Source organism: Leuciscus leuciscus, assembly GCF_965113295.1.
Source record: "Leuciscus leuciscus genome assembly, chromosome: 11".
Lineage (NCBI taxonomy): Eukaryota > Metazoa > Chordata > Actinopteri > Cypriniformes > Leuciscidae > Leuciscus > Leuciscus leuciscus.
Window position 1 is genome coordinate 3618051 of NC_138735.1, and position 23528 is coordinate 3641578.

The following is a 23528-nucleotide window of genomic DNA, read 5'->3' on the forward strand; positions in this document are numbered from 1 at the left end:
CAAACGTGATGCGTAACACGAGAATGAACCTCATTGGTTCTTGCTGAAGCTCAAACGTGATGCGTAACACGAGAATGAACCTCATTGGTTCTTGCTGAAGCACAAACATGATGCGTAATACGAAAATGAACCTCATTGGTTCTTGCTGAAGCACAAACATGATGCGTAACACGAGAATGAACCTCATTGGTTCTTGCTGAAGCTCAAACGTGATGCGTAACACGAGAATGAACCTCATTGGTTCTTGCTGAAGCACAAACATGATGCGTAATACGAGAATGAACCTCATTGGTTCTTGCTAAAGCTCAAACGTGATGCGTAACACGAGAATTAACCTCATTGGTTCTTGCTGAAGCTCAAACATGATGCGTAATACGAGAATGAACCTCATTGGTTCTTGCTAAAGCTCAAACGTGATGCGTAACACGAGAATGAACCTCATTGGTTCTCAGGCTTGAGCTTCTGTTTATGTGTGAGTTGATGAATGTTTGTATGTGAATAAAAGGCTAAATTCAATCTGTTCATCATATAAAGCGATCGAGTCTCTTCAGAACATTTGGACTAGACCGCTCAATTCATATGGATTAGTATTAACTTTTGAAGCATCAAAGTGGTAGTTGTGTAGCTGTCAATGGAGGGAACGAAAGCTTTTAGATTTCATCAAAAAGATCTAAATTTGTGCTCCAAAGATGAATGAAAGTCTTACAGGTTTAGAACAACATGAGAGTGAATAATTAATGACAAAAAAAAATATATATATATCTTTTTGGGTGAACTAACACTTTAATGTAGTTCTTCCATCTAACCCTTCATGTGAGTTCTTCCATCGGCAGGAACCGGTTTATCATGATGGATAAAAGAGACTTGGATTCTGTGTAAATAATGGGATTATATTTGCTTTCAATGACTTAGTTTGTAAACCTTGCAGTGGTCTTGTGATCTTTCAGTTTTGGAATAAAATCAATGTGTATGTCAATGTCCAGACAGACATTAAAACTGCTTCCTTTCAAAACCGAGGATCAGATGTAATTCTGCTAAGCAAAGTTTCACGTTCGAAATCCAGTCATTTCTTTAAGAGTTTTGCAAACAACTTTCCCACGTAGATTTTGCAACAGGTTCAAGTTGGTCACAGAAGTGTGTGTTCTTGATCAGCAGAAAGCTGCTTGGTTGGAAAGTGACGTCTGTGTGCCTGTGGCGACATTTCTACAAAATTATATTACGATGCAATGTTTCATGTTTTATGTTTTATTGCTTTGAATGGAAAGCAATGACACATATTGTTGAATGTATCACAGCAGTTCTTCAGACATATACATGCCTTGTGAGTCGTGCTAAAACGTTAATGCTGTATCATGTTTGAAATAACGTAGCACCCAACCGTGAGGCAACCATGCCATTTTAACTTCGTTTTACAAGTCTTTGAGCTCTTTTATCGTGACTCGTTTTTTTTTTTTTTTTGCCTTGAAAATTTGCAGAATTTTCGACTCCCTGGGGAACAGCCTTTGTGATGAATTTTACATGAGCTAGCAAATGTTAAAAGCCACGTGATCTATTTTGTTTCTGTAGGACATACGCTCTACGGAGGGTACGAGATGCATTCAGGGAGAACCAGACAGTGGGAGATCCGAAACTTGTGGAGGAGCTTCTGAACAAGGCCCGGGACAGTCTGGCCATCATTCAAAGACAGGTACCGCTCCAAAAAAACATAATTCAAAGACAGGTACCGCCAGAGAATGTCTAATAGGAAGATAATTGGCACTCTCTGGTTACTTCCGGTTTCTGGACTGGCTGCAGTAACACGTCTCTGTCCATGCGGGGGCGATCGCAGGCGAGTGCAGAATGAATGGAGGTCTATGGCGCTATACCCATCAAAATCCACTTTTCTCAGGATATAATTTTTTGTCTAGTAATTTGAATGTTGTATTCGAAAGGAGATGCAAAGAAATTACACACTGCTGGGTGTTAGATTTTTTAGAGTCACTTATTTGCTTTAAAAAGTCTTTTAAAAATGTCAATGACGTCATACACATCGTACGACCAGAGATACTGCTTTACGGCAATCCTTCAGTCACTTTGGTGCTTTCGTGCTCTGCACTTTCTTTTCTCTCAAGGCATCGACAACACAGCTGACACAGGTAAACACACAACACAGCTGACACAGGTAAACACACAACACAGCTGACACAGGTAAATACACAACACAGCTGACACAGGTAAATACACAACACAGCTGACACAGGGAAACACACAACACAGCTGACAGAGGGAAACACAACACAGCTGACACAGGGAAACACACAACACAGCTGACACAGGGAAACACACAACACAGCTGACACAGGGAAACACACAACACAGCTGACACAGGGAAACACACAACACAGCTGACACAGGGAAACACACAACACAGCTGACACAGGTAAATACACAACACAGCTGACACAGGGAAACACACAACACAGCTGACACAGGTAAACACACAACACAGCTGACACAAGTAAACACACAACACAGCTGACACAGGGAAACACACAACACAGCTGACACAGGTAAACACACAACACAGCTGACACAGGGAAATACACAACACAGCTGACACAGGGAAACACACAACACAGCTGACACAGGTAAATACACAACACAGCTGGCACAGGGAAACACACAACACAGCTGACACAGGGAAACACACAACACAGCTGACACAGGTAAACACACAACACAGCTGACACAGGTAAACACACAACACAGCTGACACAGGGAAACACACAACACAGCTGACACAGGGAAACACACAACACAGCTGACACAGGGAAACACACAACACAGCTGACACAGGGAAACACACAACACAGCTGACACAGGGAAATACACAACACAGCTGACACAGGTAAATACACAACACAGCTGACACAGGGAAACACACAACACAGCTGACAGAGGGAAACACAACACAGCTGACACAGGTAAACACACTACACAGCTGACACAGGGAAACACACAACACAGCTGACACAGGTAAATACACAACACAGCTGACACAGGTAAACACAAAACACAGCTGACACAGGTAAACACACAACACAGCTGACACAGGGAAACACACAACACAGCTGACACAGGTAAACACACAACACAGCTGACACAGGGAAATACACAACACAGCTGACACAGGGAAACACACAACACAGCTGACACAGGTAAACACACAACACAGCTGACACAGGTAAATACACAACACAGCTGACACAGGGAAACACACAACACAGCTGACACAGGGAAACACACAACACAGCTGACACAGGGAACTACACAACACAGCTGACACAGGGAACTACACAACACAGCTGACACAGTTAAACACACAACACAGCTGACACAGGGAAACACACAACACAGCTGACACAGGGAAACACACAACACAGCTGACACAGGGAAATACACAACACAGGTAAACACACAACACAGCTGACACAGGGAAACACACAACACAGCTGACACAGGGAAATACACAACACAGGTAAACACACAACACAGCTGACACAGTTAAACACACAACACAGCTGACACAGGGAAACACACAACACAGCTGACACAGGGAAACACACAACACAGCTGACACAGGGAAATACACAACACAGGTAAACACACAACACAGCTGACACAGGGAAACACACAACACAGCTGACACAGGTAAACACACAACACAGCTGACACAGGTAAACACACAACACAGCTGACACAGGTAAACACACAACACAGCTGACACAGGTAAACACACAACACAGCTGACACAGGGAAACACAACACAGCTGACACAGGGAAACACACAACACAGCTGACACAGGGAAATACACAACACAGGTAAACACACAACACAGCTGACACAGGTAAACACACAACACAGCTGACACAGGGAAACACACAACACAGCTGACACAGGTAAACACACAACACAGCTGACACAGGGAAACACACAACACAGCTGACACAGGGAAATACACAACACAGGTAAACACACAACACAGCTGACACAGGGAAACACACAACACAGCTGACACAGGGAAACACACAACACAGCTGACACAGGTAAACACACAACACAGCTGACACGGGTAAACACACAACACAGCTGACACGGGTAAACACACGTGCTAGAAGAGTTTTTGTTTTGTTTGTTTCTGGTCCCGCTTCGGATGCCACGATGCCATCAAGCGGTATCTCTGGTCGTAATCAGTCCTTCACTGACCAATCAGCGTTCATTAGCAGAATGCTAGCGTGTTATGGGCAACAACAACTCAACCTGTAAGAAATCGAAAGGACATAAGTACTTGTTCATTCAATTTTCGGCCTATAACCCATGTTAAACTTGCAAAACCTACAATAAAATCTGAGATTTCTCAACGGCAATCGGGTGAAAGAGACAAATTTAGCCGTCTTGCCCCATAGACTCCCATTCAGTCTGCACTCGCCCGCGATCCCCTCTAGTGGAATTCTAATGGAACTGCAACCAAGATCGATACAATGGGGCTAATAGGAAGTGCCAAGGCTCTCCGTAGACGGGCTCTGGTACCGGTCCGAAAAAACATAATTCAAAGACAGGTACCGCTCCAAAAAAATATAATTCAAAGACAGGTACCGGTCCGAAAAAACGTAATTCAAAGACAGGTACCGCTCCAAAAAAACAAAATTCAAAGACAGGTACCGGTCCGAAAAAACATAATTCAAAGACAGGTACCGGTCCGAAAAATAGATTTTGTAATCTGTGGATTCTGCAGAGCTTGTTGGGAAATAAGAAGAATATTTTGTACACGCTTCTCTCTTTTTATCTTGCTGTGCCTGTTTTTGTTGTTCAGCCTCCAATACATACAGTATATACATTTAAAATAAAATTGTTTTACATAAAATATAAATATTTAAATATGAAGGTGGCTGAGAGTGAGATTGCTTCTATTTTCTACTCTATTTAATAAAAATGTTGTACTACAAATTATATTGTCAAAACAATCTGAATAAGATATTCTCATGAGTTCATATGATCAATGAATTTACTTGTTTTATTAGTGATCTAGAAATAGTGGTGAAATCTGAAATATTTTTATTTTCTTATAATGTTTCTTTCTTTTTCTTTTTTTTTTCTAAATCCTGTTATTTAATTTTTCAGGCAATTATACAATCATAAATTATGAAATATATACAAGTTTGCGGTCAGTATGATTTTTTTATCATTTTGAAAGAAGACTCTTGCACTGTAACAATATGTCTAGGAAACAAATATATATGAATACATTTTCAAGTGTAATTTATTCCTGTGATCACTTACATTACTCCTGTCTTCAGTGTCACATGATCCTTCAGAAATCATTCTAATATGATGATTTGATGCTCAAGAAAAAATTCTGATTATTATCAATGTTGTACTTTTTTTTTCAGGATTCTTTGATAAATAGAAAATTAAAAAAGAACATTTTATTTGAAATAGATTTTTTTTTTAACAATATAAATGCGTTTATTGTCTCTTTTGATTTAATTTAATGCATCCTTGCTGAAGAAAAAAAAAAAAAAAAAAAAAAAAGTGTTAGTGAGCCCAAACTTTTGAACGATGTTGTGTTATCGTATGTATTTTTTTCTTTATTTTAAAGATAACAGCAGTCGAGATTACAAGACATGAACTAACCTTGCCAGATTTCTCAGTTCCATGCTGAAAAATGAATCAGTGCAAGTGTGGAAGGACTCTAGTTAAAACACCGCCCATTCATTTAATTCTGATTTAGAAAGACTCTTGAACATGAACATGTTCCTAGTAATTCAATCTAACAAATTCAGCTTCACTTTTCATTGCAGTTGTCCTTCTTGTTCATAGTGAGGTGTGCAGAAAGGCCTATGGATTATCATGGTGTTTAATTTAAAGTCGGTCCTCTTGTGTTAAAAGAACAGCCTCCTTCATCAAACTTCATTTTCGCTCTGCTGGTGTTCCTAATGAAGGAGCTGTGGACGGATCTTGTGTCTTTGTTCCCGTATAATTCCTTGTATCCTCCTGAGAGCTGGAGGAGGTCGTCTCCAGATATGTGTGTGTATATATTTATATATATATATATATATATATATATATATGAACACCAACTCGGCCTCCACCTGTCGCACACACACCACTAATGACCGATCGTGCCTCGCTGTCACGCACTTTGTTCCCATAATTCCACTCCAATTCGGGGCAAATTCCACTCCAATTCCCATTGAGGTAGAAGTTTTGCTGGACTTTGGCTATTTTAAAAGGTTCTTTGTATTTTTCTCATTATTTTAGGCTTAATCCCTCAAAAATATTCAGTGGTTGAAAATCGCTAAAACAACTTTTACCATGCATACAAATGATTAAGAATACATAAATGCTTGACGTCTCCAAGAGAGAGGCAGAGAAATATCATGTAGCCTTTCATATCATACAAGGTTTAAAACATGTGTAAATAGACATATCAAGTAGCTAGTAGAAAAAGTGGATGATTCAGTATCTCAGGCCCTGTTTACTCCTGGTGTTAAAGTGTGGTTTGGTCGATCGGATCACAAGTAGACGAGGGAGACACATTCCCGTTTGGTGTTTTAATCCGTCTCTTTTGTCCATTTTCAACCACTTCTGTCCTGATTTCTTCGAGGGGAGGGTCTGTGGACGGGTAAATGTATGGGCTTTTTCAGATCTTTCGATCTAATTGACGAAATAAACCTGCGCAATTTACAAATGAACGCGAACGGAGACGACGGAAACACATACGGAGAGCATCAGCTTTAGTTTCTGCTCTGACAGACGCAAGATCAGCCGAACACTGTGAGTGTGTGTTAGAAATCAGGAATGGAGAGAGAACATTGTGCTTGGTACGTTTTTCATCTTCAAACCAAACTTGGGTCTTAATGCCGACAAAGTTTAAATCCATCAAAGCACAGAATGCCACAGAAGTGCTGCACAGGGTGTAAAATCTCAGTGCTCTTCGGTTGTTTGGGATAATTAAGCTCTAAGAACATAGGAACTCCAAGGCACTCGAATTATGTTGAAAAAAGTTAAGAAGCCTTTATTTTATTCATGGCTTAAACATTAAAATTGGTGACAGGTGTACACCTACGCATTGCGGCTTTACATGCCTTCATCAGGGTGTGTGTAACAAACAACGTCTCAGGTTCATTTTTAACAGCAGTTAATTAGTCAAATTACAAACACTTGGTCGCTCTGTGTAAGGAGACCTAAAGAGAGAGATTTTTATATATATATATATATATATATATATATATATATATATATATATATATATATACAAAGAGCATATATAACACGATATATAGTTGAATCAAACAATAAAATTAAAATTAAAAATAAAATAAAATAAAAAGTACACCTAAACCAATATCATAAATATTAATAAAGTATACAGGTCAAAATGCACAAATCACTATATTATATTTTCAATAAAAAAAAAAAAAATCGAAATACAAAAATCAAATAATGTACACATCATATAATGCATAGTGTAACTTATAAAAAAAAAAAAAAAAAAAATTGTATATATATATAGTTTAAATCCAGTCTGGCTAGAGCTCTTCCTGTAATGTTTACGCATTAGGTCAGTAGACGGAGAGTAGACGGTGTTTTGTGGCTGTTTGAACACATTCGACCTCATGAGCGTTTACACTACAAAATCAATCCGGTCAAATACGTATTCGACAACCTCTGGAAGTGTTTTACACCCCGTTTACACCTGCATTTAGTGTCGTCTAATACCAGGTGTAAACAGGGCCTTAGTTGATATTACTCTTGCCAAGCTCTGGTTTCTGAGAGACACACAGAGACGGCAACACTGCTATTTGATTTGAGTTTACACTCATTCACTTCACATACTCGTTATTGCGTAGTGATTTTAGGGGTTTAATATCATGCTATCCACTGGCTCACCGGTTATACAGCAAACACGAGGAATGACTGTGTCTGCCCAATATTCGTGATTTCATTTTGAAGTCATTATCCGTGCCTTTCCGAATAAGGTATTCGGCTTCGGGCACATCCCTACTCAAAAACATATATTTTTCTCTTGAAGTAAGAAAACGTACAGATCTATGTTAAGAACTTCACACAAAAAAAGGGGTTGAAGGAAGAATAGGAGGCACTGGGATAATTTGTTCCTTGTCTCGCACCAAAGACGGTGAGCTGTTCTTTGAAAGCGAATCAAAGTACAGCCTTAGAGATCAGTCCATCATGCTGTCTGCATTAAGAGCTTCTGTCACCCTGACACTCTCAGCATGGGAATCAATGCAGTTAAACTTCCTGGGGAGTTAAAACAAGATCTTCAATGAAAGTTATAGAGTCAGGCGCAGAAGAGCTGGCTTCACTCTGTTTTAAAATGCAAGCTTAATTTCAAGCTTTTCTGAATCTCCAAAATCTGAAGAAAATCTCACTGTGCAAGTTATTTAAAGTTAAACTGTTATTGAAATAACACTGCATCGGGTTTTTGACCGGCGTCTACAAGGTAACTTAAATAAAAGAGTTTTAAAGATGTAAAATCAGTACGAACTGTTTATGATTCTGCAGTCTTTATTGTGCAGATAAAATAAGTGAATTTATGACTGTAGACTTGCTGATATTACATTTTAATTACCAATGCCACTGCAGATTTTTTTTATATATATATATATATAACACAAGATCTTCAATGAAAAATGAAAACCATAAAGACTATAACTTATTATTAACTGTTAAACTGCACATTTTAAAATATTCAAACAATAGATTAAATAATATACTTTACCTGATTTTGATATGTCATTAATGGAAATGGTCGTTTGGTTTCTGATCAGTCACAACAGACTGGGTCATCTGACCAATCAGAACAGAGTAGACCAATCACAACAGACTGGGTCATCTGACCAATCAGAACAGAGTAGACCAATCACAACAGACTGGGTCATCTGACCAATCAGAACAGAGAAGACCAATCACAACAGACTGGGTTGTCTGACCAATCAGAGCAGAGAAGACCAATCACAACAGACTGGGTCATCTGACCAATCAGAGCAGAGTAGACCAATCACAACAGACTGGGTCATCTGACCAATCAGAGCAGAGTAGACCAATCACAACAGACTGGGCCATCTGACCAATCAGAGCAGAGTAGGCCAATCACAACAGACTGGGCCATCTGACCAATCAGAGCAGAGAAGACCAATCACAACATACTGGGCCGTCTGACCAATCAGAGCAGAGAAGACCAATCACAACAGACTGGGTCATCTGACCAATCAGAGCAGAGTAGACCAATCACAACAGACTGGGTCATCTGACCAATCAGAGCAGAGAAGACCAATCACAACAGACTGGGCCATCTGACCAATCAGAGCAGAGTAGACCAATCACAACAGACTGGGTCGTCTGACCAATCAGAGCAGAGAAGACCAATCACAACAGACTGGACCATCTGACCAATCAGAGCAGAGAAGACCAATCACAACATACTGGGCCGTCTGACCAATCAGAGCAGAGAAGACCAATCACAACAGACTGGGTCATCTGACCAATCAGAGCAGAGTAGACCAATCACAACAGACTTGGTCATCTGACCAATCAGAGCAGAGAAGACCAATCACAACAGACTGGACCATCTGACCAATCAGAGCAGAGTAGACCAATCACAACAGACTGGGTCATCTGACCAATCAGAGCAGGCTCTCAGAAAGGCGGAGTTTAGAGAGACTGAATCCTTTATCGAACCGTTTCAGACACTGAGAGAAAAGAGCTGATGCTGCAATGTAGATTATGAGAAAATTAAAGTGTTTTTTTTTTTTTATCTTTGATGCATGTAAACCTATTGTATGAGACCTTAAAAACTAAATTAGGAACATTTAAAATAAAATAACAGGGGCCCTTTAAATCATAAAACCGCTAAATAAGGGCATTTCCACTAGTGGTCCCAGACTGAACGTACAACGAGACTGTCAGGCGTTCACAGATGTGTTTGCGTTCCTGTGTAGAGTGTGTTTCTGCTGTAAGTGATGCGTCTGTGGTGTTCTGCATGTTTGTGGAGGTGTCTTCTGCATATCTCCCCCAGTGACACTATAAGCAGTGCCACAGTGATCCAGCGCTCTGTTGACTCAGACACATCACAACATACGGGCTCCAGACCCACGGCTCTCTCTGTTACACACACACATAATGTCCCGGTGTGTGTCGTGACACCAGCAGCATGCGTCCCACCCTCTACACACACCCACACCACAGACTGGCGCGGGCTTATGTCTCCAGCTCTTCTGTAAGTGTGTGTTTGAGGAGAGGTGGATCTCCTCCAATCAGTGAGTCACTCTTCCAGTCTTGCCCCGCTCAGATGCTCTTTTGTGACTGTTTTCTCTGCGTTCTCAATCCTTGTTCTTTTTTTAGATGGCATACTTGCATTTTATATGGTTTTTCCTATATGATTAAATGAACAAAACATGTTTTCATTCGATTTTTATGCGAATATATATTTATTAGAGGAAATTGGAAGACATTTTATAGTAAAGACGTGCTGTGCTGTTTGAATGCCCCCTATCTGTAGACAGCAGGGATGAACTGGAAGGATTTTTGTTTCTACCATAGTTCAGATTTCTTTTTGCCCTGCCAATGTTTTTACTGGCCCCAGCAAAAAAAAATTTGAAAGAGTTTAAATGTTATAATATTTACTATTATAGTTTTTAAAGTGTACTTTATTTGACTATTTTAGCATGATTTTTTTATTATTATTATTATTTACACTACCATCAAAAGTTTGGGGTCATTAAGATTTTTATTTTTTTTAAGAAATTAATACAAGGATGCATTAAATGGATCAAAATTGACAAAGACCTTTATAATGTTAAAGATTTCTTTTGAACTTTGTATTCATCAAAGAATGCTGGAGTAATGATGCTGACAATTCAGCTTTGATCACAGGAATAAATAACATTTTATAATATATTAAAACAGAAAACCGTTTATTTTAAATTGTAATAATATTTCATAAAATCGCTGTTTTTACATCATTTTGATCAAATAAATGCAACCTTGGTGAGTAGAAGAGATTTATTTAAAAATTTGCAATAATTTAATAATTATGAATTTAAAGCTTTCTTGGAGCTTGTTAAACACTTACTGTACAATTCTGCTAAACAGGGCAAAGTGTTACTGATCATTTTAAGTATAACTAATTTTATGTAACCACATGTTTAAGTTTGCATTGCATTATGCATAATGCATATACAAAATCAAAAATGTAATGTTTAAAAAATTGTATCCCGTTTTGTGCGAGCAGGAACATTTGTTTGAAAATGGTCCACTGTTACTAGTGTTTCTACAAATCTATTTTAAAGTTCAGAGTTCGAATGCATTTGACATCACTCTATGTCTTTTTAAAAATCCATTTTTCACCTGTTCATTTGCTCAATATAATTGATTGTTTGCAGTTTATGAGCAACACTGTCTTCAACAGACAAAAACAACCAGTTACCAGTAGAACTAAATTCATTCTTCATTGCGTTCCTGGGACAAAGATTGAAGACATTTATTCCGTCTCAGATTAGCTATCATGGCTGCTTTGGTGTTTTCCAGAGCTAAACGCTGGATTCTCTTGTGGTGGTGTATTGTTGGCTATAACTCAGGCTGTTGAATGTAAAGCAGAGTCGGGTGTGTATGAGACGCCTGACTAGATTAATTCAGGGCTTTCCCGCCTTAACCTCCATCCTCCCTCAGGTGAATGTGGAATAACGGCTATATATTTACAAGCACCAAAATGAGTCTGACTTTATAGTAGTGTGTGTAAATAGTTCACCATGGAGAGGACAGGAAGAGCTCCCATAAACAGCAAGAGTGGTGTGTGTGTGTGTGTGTGTGTGTGTGTGTGTGTGTGTGTGTGTGTGTGTGTGTGTGTGTGTGTCTACCTTAGGTTTAGAGTTTTAAAATGGAACATAACATGGAAAACGGAACCGAGATTGTAGACAGTTTGAACTACACAATGTGAAATTCACATGCAGAAAAGTTAGCCAATCAGAGCTGAGGTTATTTTCATAGAGAAACTGTAAAGTTCTAAACAACCATTTAATTAATAAGTATGTTCTACTATATAGTATGAGTGTGTGCAGTCTAAATGTACTACATTCGCCATGTTGTCATTATCATGTGACCTACCAGCATCAGTTGCGTTGCTTCACTGCCATTTACAAATACTCTCCCGTGGCCTCATGGGATAGTAAATTGTCCATAGTGTCTATTGTATGCACACTTCAGAAGTAGTAGGTCATCCTGGTGCTTTTTGCCTTCTGTTTTAAGGGGAATTATGTGATTTCGAATTGCATTTGTGGTGCTCTTGTGGGAGGTACAAGTTTGAATCTGGCTTGCAACATTTCCTGATTGAAACACAACCCCCTCACTATTCTCTCCTCTCTCTACCACATATTGTCTTTATTATATATATACTAGTATACTAGGTCCCTTTTAAAATTATATAAAAAGAAAATAATTGAAATATGAAAATGCAGTCCATATTAGTATGCAAGACACCCTTGTCTGTACAGTGTAAAATAATCAACACAATAGTGTCATGATTTCATTTTCTATCAGTGCACCACAGCTGTGAGAAATCTATCCTGAAGAGACAAAAAATGTGACTGCTAAATTCTCTTGAGAGCCAGTGTCAACACAGTCAAGCTGTTGCTTTCTGCTCATTAATGCTTTTGACATGACATAATTTATGTTGGTCTCCATTTTGAACATGATGATGAGCAGACCTGAATGATTTAGAGATTAGTTCCAGACTGGATTGAGAAGCGAATGGAAAGTGAACCAGATGAGTGAACTAAGATGCATGAATTAATGGCCTAGCATGTCGTTGTTGATTTCCTGGTTTCAATCAGAATGTGGTTTAATTCAAAAGTGTTGTTGGAGACTTGGACTAGTGGTCCAGCTCAAAGTATCCTTCAGTTTTGTTGTGTACTCTTAACCCCGATTTATACTTCTGCGTCGAACTCACGCCGTAGCTACGTCGTAGGTTGTGTGTAGCACGCCTACCCTTCGGCGTACCCTGACATGCACCTCTCCAAAAATTTTACAATGCGTCAGTTCTACGCGGAACGCAAGCGCTGTGATTGGTCTACTAGAACCCGTGCCTCGGGTTTCTCAGGCTTTGAAAATATATCACATTTAATAGGTGTGTAACCCCTCCGGTTCTACTCGCCCTTCTCCGAGCAGGATTTGAACTTCTGTTTACGAAATGAGAGACGGGTAGGCTAAAAGGACGCTAGCGTCAGTCACCAGTGCACCTCTTGAGGCCAGGGGAGTGAGGTTTACACACACAGCTCTTACTAGCTGGCCCTCGTTACACTCACCCCCCTAAACCATACTCCCATCCGGGTCACGGCACCAATTTAACCCCTCCGGTTACTCACCCGCTCGGATGGGGATTAGAACCGACCGCGGCCTCTAGTGCGCCTCTTGATGCCAGGGGAGTGAGGTTTACCAGCACAACTCTTACTAGCTGGCCCTCGTTACACTCAACCCCTAAACCTCACTCCCATCCGGGTCACAGCACCAATGTAACCCTTCCAATATAACCCTTTTGCAGTGCAAAATATGAAGACAATGCAGAAAAGCAGAGTGCATATGGTGGAAGACAAAACTTGTAGTGCATTATAACATCTACAAAGACAGCATCCATGCTTTCAATATGGAACTAGGCAAAGCTAGACAGACTTTCTTCTCGAATATTTATAAACACCAACTTTAACAACACACACTCTTTTTGCTACTGTAGAGAGACTGACAAACCCCCCAAGCCAGATTCCCAATGAATTGCTCTCAGACAACAAGTGCAGTGAGTTTGCTTCCTTCTTCTCGGAGAAAATCAATAATATCAGAAAGGTGATCAGCACATCCTTGAGTTGCGCTGAGGTCAGACAGATCAGACCACAACCTGAGAAAGTAGTTACTATGTCAGATTTAGAAGAAATTGATGGCAAAATTTTGGAAGAAACCGTACAGCACCTTAAAACATCAACCTGCACCCTTGACGCTCTTCCCACATCTTTTTTCAAAAGTGTGTTAAACTGTTTAAAAGCAGATCTCCTAGAAGTGGTAAACTCCTCACTTCTCTCTGGAAGTTTTCCAAACTCCCTGAAAACTGCAGTTGGCAAGCCCCTCCTGAAAAAGAGCAATCTCGATAAGACCATATTTAGCAACTATAGACCAATCTCAAATATTCCTTTCATAGGCAAGATCATTGAAAAAGTTGTCTTCAATCAGCTGAACAAATTCTTAAGCTCGAATGGATACTTTGATAATTTTCAATCCAGTTTCCGACCGCATCACAGCACAGAGACAGCGCTCATAAAGATAATAAACGATATTCGCTTAAATACTGATTCAGGCAAATTATGAGTGCTAGTACTTGTCACAGACTGACTGTGACCCAGGACTATTATTTTGAAGGGATTGAGCACGGGTATGTGCATACAACAAACTGTTTCCACCATTACACATACACACAAACTAAATGCCGGCAAAATATACCATCCTTTTGTAATTGTATGTTTGTAGCCCTGATTTTTGTGTTGTAACATCCCATCAGTTGTTCTGCAAGTTGTTAGTTTATGTGATTTAAATGTTTAATATTCAGCTACACATACCTTCTGGTGCACCCCTCACTTGCCAAACCAGTACATAAGGAAAGTAGCCATATTTAAACTAGCATGTGCTCATGGAAGATTACTCCATCTGGTTCTGACCTCATGGGGGAGGGAGGGAACCTAGTATGTAAGTTTTCTTATTATGTTTTGTCTTTATTGTTTTGAGCCCTTTAAATGGTACTATAAATAAATTATGTATGATTTAGAGTAGAAATGTCATGACAGTTTGTTTGTTTATGTCTTGTCACCTCTTTGTAATTTATAGGTTTCTCCCTAAAATGGTATTTTCCAAAACTAGGAGTTAAGGTCTATAAAAGAGGTAGCCATTTTAGGGGAGAAGGTTGGTGTGGAGAGGTTGAATCTCGTTTGTATTTGTGGGCCTGTACACACTTACATTCATGTATTGTCAACAATTTTGATTTATTTTCTTTGGTATTATAATTTTTGATAATCTGTTTTTTTTCTATTACTTCAATATTGCCATTGGATATTGATATTTTTGCACCTTTTGGAATTAAAACCACTCTGGACTGTGCGATTTCTTTAAAGCAGTTTGAATTACCATAGTGTATGAAATGTGCTATATAAATAAACTTGCCTTGCCTTGCCTTCCGGTTACTTACCCGCTCCGAGCAGGATTCGAACCGACGTGGGAGGCAGGTGTGCTAACAAGGATGCTAAAGAACACAGTCGCTAGTGTGCTTCTTGAGGCCAGGGGAGTGAGGTTTACCCACACAGCTCTTACTAGCTGGCCTCCATTACACTCACCCCCCTAAACCTCACTCCCACCCGGGTCACGGCACCAACGTAACCCTTCCGGTTACTCACCTGCTCCGAGGGGGATTAGAACGCGCCACGTTTTCGGCGTGGGAGGCGGGTCTCTAGCTAGCGTCACATTTGCCTGTGCGCCTCTTTAGACCAGGGTTTCCATTACAGGTGCGCGAACACAGGCGCTCGACACACGCACACTAGAAAGTTTCATCCTTGTCCAGTTCTTGTGCTGTTTTCCTCACGCGATATGGCTTAGTGCGATTATCAAATCATGAAGGCTGCAATTTAATTGAAAATATGCACTGCGTGTTTCAGAGTGAAGCACAGGACTGTTTTCTGATACGTGAGAAGCTCATTATCCCCCCGTGTTTGCAACATCTCAGAGCGGCTCAGTTTATAGTAAATGCTACTTCACACAAATCTCTGCATCTGCTCTGAGTTTGAGTCACTTTAACTTACATTTGGAATGTAACATGCATCAACATCTTCCCATACTTGTAATGAGAAATGCTTATCAACAGAAGAGAAGCTGTAAAGGCTCCATGCAGTTTTCTATCAAAATAGTTTTAATGGTTTAATGTTTGAAAATGAAGAAATTAAGCCATAAATAGTAGTATTGTGATTTTACAGTTGTAATGTAAAATAAATTATTATTATGATTTTACTTATATACTTAGTTAGCTCTATTGATATTTAATCACAACATTTTGGCCAATCTTTGCAGCTCTACAAACAGGCGCAGCAAACCTGGAATTGCTTCTTTTTTTCTGTATTCATCTGCACTTCTTTTGTATATATTGTGACTGTTAATATTTCAGTATATTTTAATTTCTTTTATTTTTCCATCAGGTCAGTTCTTACACACTGACTTTAAGTTCCGACAGAAGTATTCTGTGCGAATTACTTGTTTTCTGTGGGAAAAACTTCCATGTTTTTACCCCCAGAGGGCGATACGTCCATGTTTAGGTGTTTCGCAACAATTACAATGCCATTTTTTCTTTCTTTGATGACTTTGAGATGCAACAACATGTTTTCCTCTCTACGGGATTGTGCATTTTTGTTCTGCCACCGTCTGAACCTCCCTCCCAATGCACACATTCACATTCACATTTACAATACAAACACACACCTTCAAAGCCACTTCATCTTTGATCCAGATCACATTTGTATCTCAGATGTGAACAGTCCATTTAGTGAGCTATCACACTTGTGTTTGTGTGTGTTTGTGTGTGTGGGTGCGTGCCAAAGCACACCTGTCACAGCACATCTGATGCCTCGGTGAGGATATTGACTGTCTACGGCCATGACTTCCATCCACTTGTGTTTGAAATACAGTATTGATGTGATTTACCTCTTCAGTGCTCTCGTCCAGATTATCCCCTGCTGAACAATCAATTTCCACTAACTACTACTGAAGGTACTCAGTGTCAAAACCTCTCTGCTCTTCTCTTTCTACAGAGATGAAATCTGACTGCTAATGTGACTTATGGTCCACAAGATCTTTATACTTGCTGAACAGCCAGCGATAAATGTGTGGCCAGAGGACCAATGTATTGTGTTGTGTCGAAAATAGGATTGGATGATGCAGTAAAGCTGAAACATCTTTTTTTTTTTTACCTTTTGACTGAATTCTATATTTATAGAGACAATATATGAATATAAATGGATGGATGGATGGATGGATGGATGGATGGATGGATGGACGGACAGACAGACAGACAGACAGATGATAGATGGACGGATGGACGGACGGACGGACGGACGGACGGACGGACGGATAGACAGATGGATAGATAGATGGATGGATGGATGGATGGATGGATGGATGAATTATAAATTGCTGTATATGATAATGAAATGCCTTTTAATGAATCAAATTAATCTCATATTTTAATGGTATCTGATAAAAGCCCCAATATCAATATGAAATTAATAATTCTTTACAGACAAGAAGACATTTTCATTTTTTCCGCACATTTTTTCTGCTTTTCTTTCACCTGTTTGTTATGGTATTTGAACGCAGACACACATTCTCCACATTCCCTCTGTTTTACCACAACATAAACTTCCGTCCTCATGGCATCTTTTCAAATCACATATTGTCTCCTGCCTCCCAAGATAAAGGAGAGATATTTACCCGTTATGTTGGGTTGACGCCATATCCCGAAAATAGCTTCTTAATCCAGCAACAAATGCTGTGTTCATCGCAGATCACAACAGTAATATTTACATCTGTAATATGTTTACTTGGCTCTCAGTTATGCAGTTAAACTGCATTAGTGTGATGGATATGAAGCTGTATGATGGAGAAATTCTGAGGTTTATGCTGCCACTCCTTTACATGGATGGAGACTGGAGTATTCTAGCTTCACAATGGATATATGAGTAAACAATGACTGAATTTTAGTTGTATGGTACCCTATTCCTTTATATTCCCTCTACTTTCCTGTTTCAGGCTGGTGAACAACACAAAGCATGAATGCCATTTCTCATCTTCCGCCGAGTCAATCAGTAGTGGCTAAACTCCCCCGCAATCGATTCTGTTATTCTGATTTCTCTTTGCTTTTCAACAGGCGCCTCAGATTGAGTTTGCTGAGCACTTCCTCTAGTGTTTCGTTATAATGCAGTCAAACACCTGTGGCAGTATTGCTTGTAAAATGGCCAATAAAAGCAGAATGTTTCATATAAAAAAATATAAAAAACACAGTTGTGTGTAGAGCTGAGCAAGCAGAAGGAATGAATACATTCCCCTCGAGGCAACTGTAACCTCTTAATACAATGCATTTCTCTCTACACATCCCTGTGTTTATCTAACCTCTGCTTCAGTGCCCAAAAGGAAAAAATGAAAAGACTGTGGCAGGGGAACGATTCAGTGTTTGTATTTCTACGCCTCTTTTGTGAGTTTTTTCCACCCCTCAATTGTTTAGGCAGAGATATTGGAGTCCCATGTGCCTTTGCTCAGGTGATGGTGAGCTGTCATGGTGCTGCATCTCCTGTTTGATCACTGTAGACCTGACCGCATGTAGTGTGTGGCTTATTAATTATAATATCATATATGGGTCATTCTTCATTTACTTTTCTATACCTACAGAGGGATAGTTACAGATCTGTCATTTGCTCACTCTCATGTTGCTCCAGACTGTTTGTGGTTGTTTCATGGAACACTCTGAGGATTTTAAAGATGCATATTTACACTACTGTTCAAAAGCTCAGGGTCAGTAAGATATATATTGTCACTGTCGGGTGGACAATAAATCTCTTTATTTTGTCTTTTTTTTTTTTTAAATCATTACTATTATTGGTCACCCTTTACATCTGTCTGTGGGTTTTGCAAATATTTAACGAATGAAAAGTATTAAAACGACCATCTCGATCAAATCTCGAACAGTGTATGTGTGTATATATATCTCGAACAGTAGCTCCTCTCACCTCGATCATGAATGAAGTGCCACACACAGTTTGGACGTCTCTGCTTGTTTGCCATGCAAGGATAAATGAAGAACTGGGTCTTTGAATGAGTATAGCGTTTTCTATATAAAAGCTAATGTTTTATGTATTTGAGGAGTTGAGAAGAGTGTCTTAGTATTTGTCGTTAAGTCATAGCATGCATATATATATATATATATATATATATATATATATATATATATATATATATATATATATATATATATATATATATAGAAAATGTCTCTGCATTCCCTTATTCATTTCCTCATTTTCATCTCCTTTCTTTCATACAGTTCCTTCCTCGTTTCTTCATCTAACTCAGTCTCTCTTTACCAGCGAAACCCGAGTGTGCAGTAAAAAATGCTTGACGTAAAACTTTTAATGAATTTCCAAGGGCTTTCAGTCTGATTCCTGTTTGTTCCCTTTCCCGGAAATCTGCCCTCCAGCAGAGAGTAGCTCCAGTCCTGATCTAACAAACCGGCCTGTAATTTTCGAGTGAACCCCCAAGACCTTCAGCATTGTGTTTGATTAGAGCCAGAGCTAAACTCTGCTGGATATTAGATTTAGAGAAGCTAGATTGAGCTTCCCGGCCTTAATTTGATACAGTCTAAAAATAGAGGTGTACACCAGAAAAATAGAGAAGTAAAAAACAATAGCACCTTCCCAATGTTTTTGCACAACACTTATAAAAGGTTGATTTAGTACTTTAAAGGAACCTATTTTACCCTTTTTAAAAGCCTTGATTCAGTAATTGGACTCTACTAGAACAGGTGTTCATGCTTGAATGTTCAAAAACACATTGTTTTTCTCATATTCTCCATTGTTGCGGCTCCTCTCTTCCCCGTCTATCAGTAACGCTCCGTTTAATTCCCGTCTCTGTGAAGCCCCTCCTTCTGAAAAGCACACTGTGCTCTGATTGGTCGGCTGGATCAGTGTGTTGTGATTGGTCGAGCGCTTCAAGTGTGTTTGGGAAATGTCCCACCCCTTACCATAACCGCCAGTTTAACACACTAACTAACTCAAAGAGGCCCCGCCCCTTTATTCTGCGTATGAATTATTTAAATGAGGAATATTGTGACGTGTTCGTTCCCGGAAGAAACTCAAGACTATAATGGAGGCGTTTCAGGGAGTTCAGAGTGACACTGATATAGAGAAGAACTCCCGCTGGAGGGACTTTTTAACTTCGCAGAGCTTTTTCATCCTCAAACAGCATCACACACTAAATAAAGTTTTGAAAAAGCATAATAGGTCGTCTTTAACTATACTTTCAATAACAAATAACTTTCATAACTCAAAGACCAATGCAGAGGAACTTTGGGGCACTTTGAGGACGGCAAGCAAACCCTGAAATCCTTTGGGCTTGACGGTGGCGCACCGACAGATGGGACTGATCCTGACTCTGCGCTTTAGCAGCGACTGCACAGCCGTCCTCTGTTTCATATTCATCGCAGTTTTCCCTGTTCTAATGTGTTTTTTCCTCTGCCTGGCCGTGCCACCCCTGGGCTCTCCCGCTCAGCACTTTTCACACCGTCACCAGCATATTGATTTTGTCTATCTATTCATATCCCGCCCTGAACAAACAGTCAGCTATTCAGAGGAGGCCGTCTCGCATTTCTATTGTTTGTTGATTATAATCATAAACGGGGGAAAGAAACCGCAAAAAGATCTACACTGTAAATATATTTTCCCTCAGTGTTATAAAAATGAATTGATATAAAAATGGATGAAATGCATTATTGTTTAGATTTTCTGATTCATATATGTTTGTGTGTTTGTTTGTTTGTGTGTGTGTGTGTGTTTGCAGTGTGTAATACATTGCTAAATATACTTTTATGAATCAGAATTTCTTCAACAACAAAAAAAATCTAAACATCCTTAAAGCAAAATTGTTTGAGTTATGTTAAGGCTTGTTTTTCAGATAATCTGTCTTGAATGAACTTTTTTTTATTTTTTATTGTTTTGATCTTATCAGCACTGAAAAAACTTGGTGTAGAAACAAAAATCAATCAATTAATTACAAAGAAATGACAATTGCGTGACATTTTGAAGTGTAATGACTGAAAACTTTAGTGATCTTTGTTTTATTTACAACATCGAAAAATGAGAGTTATTAAAGTTAACTAAAACTAAAACCATATAAAATAAAGCTAAACTGAAAATAAAATAAAATTAAATGTCAAAAACTTAAACTTTATTTTAGCTAGTTGCCGAGGCAACATTTCTCATTTTAATGCAAGTTATTTTGATGTACTAAAATAAAATAAAAAATTATATAGACATGTTTAAAAAAAACTATTAAAAATGAAAACTGATTCAAAATAATAATAAAAATCTTTAAAAGTATCTCAATGATACTAAAATAACACTGTTTCTTATTTCAAGAATGAATCAGAATGTTTAACAAGGAAAAAACCCTTGCCAGTGAAATAAAGAAAAAATGTATTACATATAGATTTTGTAAAGAAAATTGTAATTTTGCTTCTGAAGTAAATGTATCTTGTTGTATATTTTAAGACATTATATTTAATGAAATATATCAATAGTAAGATGGAAATCTAACCAAAGAAAGCTCTTCCGTATTCCCAGAGTCTTCATCTGAGATGCGTTTGCACGTCTGAAGCACGTGTGTTGATGAATTGCAGTGGTTATTCCAGCTGTGATAAGGGCAGCTGCGGTGTAATAACCTCATGATAACTTTATTACGGGACTAATAACTCCATTTCCCCAGGAGAGAGTGGCAGGCTTGACGGATGTGTGCTGTGGAAACTGGAAGATCTGCTCCGGTGTTTAGGAGAACTGTTGACCCCGTCAGAAAACTCTCTCAAAATTATGTCCGGGACCCTTACATACAAACAGTTTATACTATTATTGTCACTTCAGTGAAATTGTATTGTCATTTTTATTACCTGAGCAAAATGAAATCGTTAAGCACCAAATGCAACTAACATTCAGCTCTGGTGAATTAAATAGTTTACTAGTCAGATTTTGCAAATCTAAGATTTGAGGCTACAGTGAGAAATGTGATTGGAAAAGTGATTAATTCTTCCAAAAGATTTGTAGGAATGTCATCTGAAGCTGAGTTAACATGAAGCTCCACCCCCAAACTCACGCCATTGGTTGAGCTAATATTGTTATATCAGGCCACTCAAACAAACAGACATATAATAGGAATATAAGAATGATATATCTTCTAATAAAGTTTACCTAAGGGATTATTTAGCATCCGAAGTTTTAGCTTGGTATCCAAAGTTTTTTCATTATTATTTATCCATTAATTGCCGAACTCTATACACTCAGTGGGGTTCTTTGTAGAACTCTAGGGTTATTGACTAAATTTTAAAACCCCTTTGTCAAAATTGTTCTATATCAGGAGAAATGGTTTAAAGTCTCCCTGTAGTCAATAAACCCTTAAAACTCATCTTTGATCACCAAAATTACATATTTAAACGTTTTGTTTTTTTTCTGTGAAAAAAATTCATCATACCTTAAAATAGCTTGAATGTAACTCTATCCCCTTGCTTCATACATGAATATGCCAATTAGCCCCGCCTCCACTCACTCACACCAGAGATTCACTCGGTCAGCTTACTGAGGTAAATGCTGCACAATGGTCTCGCTCTTTACAGTGTCGGACACAAACTGAAGCTTCCCCGGGTGCCGCCATTGATTAGCAGACCATCACCAGCTGTTAGCATTCCATTGACTTCCATTCATTTTGGCATCACTTTGACAGCGAATAACTTTACATCTGAGGCGTTTAAAGACTCCATTTGTCCATTATTTATTTCTAAAGAAACACGAAAATGTATAAAAGGCTCCATTACCTTGTATCTTACGTTATGGCCCCGTAGAAGCTTGTTTTTGTAAAAATAGGCTAACGATTGCGTCATAACCACGCGACTCTCTGTCGCACAGTAGAGAGATTACCGTATGGACAGGAGGAGAAGCTCGCGGGCAATCGGGGGGACGTGGAGGCAAAATGACAAAAATAATTAATCAGAATACTTAGCAAAAGTTTCTCCTTCTCCAAGCTCATGGACAGCTCCTACTCACACTCTCCGTCTCTGCAAGCTTCGGAAGGGAATGATTCAGATTTCTCTTGGCACAGCTATTAGAAGACAGACGGGTTGCTCACGTCACATTTACGTCGTCAAGCTCAGTTTGAGTCTGCGCAGTACGCTCAGCCATCAGGAAGTGAGAGCTTCTAACTGACTTCACTTTTCTCCGTTGAATCCAATTGCGCACTGTCTCCATTTATTTTACGGTCTATGGGACTATGTTATCAAACAGCTAATAGTGTGTTGCTAATGCTACACAAACCATAGCTGTGTCCGAAACCTCTCACTCGTTCACTCATTCACTAATCCCTATATAGTGTATGGCATTTGAGTGCACTATATCTGCAAGGAGTGAACGAAATGAAGTGAGTGAATTGGGACGCTGGCGTTGAAACTGGAGCTGGAGCAGAAACGGCTTCTCACACGGAGTGACAAAACTCCTTTTTTCTTACATGTTACTTACTTTATAAAATAATATTAACAACAATAACAATCATAATGACTTTATTTTGTAATTATGTAGACCTCCGTCCCTACTTTGTAGTTTTGTCGATTTAAATTGTTAGAAACTCTCACGCTCACAGATGACGT

The 23528-nt window shown here is 39.0% G+C and overlaps 2 protein-coding genes across 7 annotated transcripts in view; one reads left to right on the plus strand and one right to left on the minus strand.

Annotated features, from left to right (window-relative positions):
* The window catches only part of lyrm4b (LYR motif containing 4), a gene marked incomplete at its 5' end in the record, with an annotated part of 65345 nt that overhangs the window by 10439 nt on the left and 31378 nt on the right, over window positions 1–23528 (plus strand). The window contains 3 exons of one of the 6 annotated variants that reach the window (XM_082184399.1): window positions 1567–1720; window positions 4600–4632; window positions 4666–7239. In XM_082184399.1, the coding sequence (XP_082040525.1) occupies window positions 1567–1720; window positions 4600–4632; window positions 4666–4887 (409 nt within the window). In that variant the 3' untranslated portion in view covers window positions 4888–7239. Of the gene's footprint in view, window positions 1–1566; window positions 1721–4599; window positions 7240–23528 lie in introns of those variants that run through there. The other 5 variants (XM_082184400.1, XM_082184398.1, XM_082184401.1 and 2 more) reach the window with 5 other exon arrangements.
* Window positions 1698–4586, minus strand: LOC309508777 (uncharacterized protein; the record flags this gene model as incomplete). Its single annotated transcript, XM_082183247.1, has 4 exons — window positions 1698–2540; window positions 2702–3331; window positions 3386–3396; window positions 4571–4586. 4 exons carry the CDS (start codon window positions 4584–4586, stop codon window positions 2052–2054), a joined length of 1146 nt encoding a protein of 381 aa, XP_082039373.1. The 3' UTR covers window positions 1698–2051.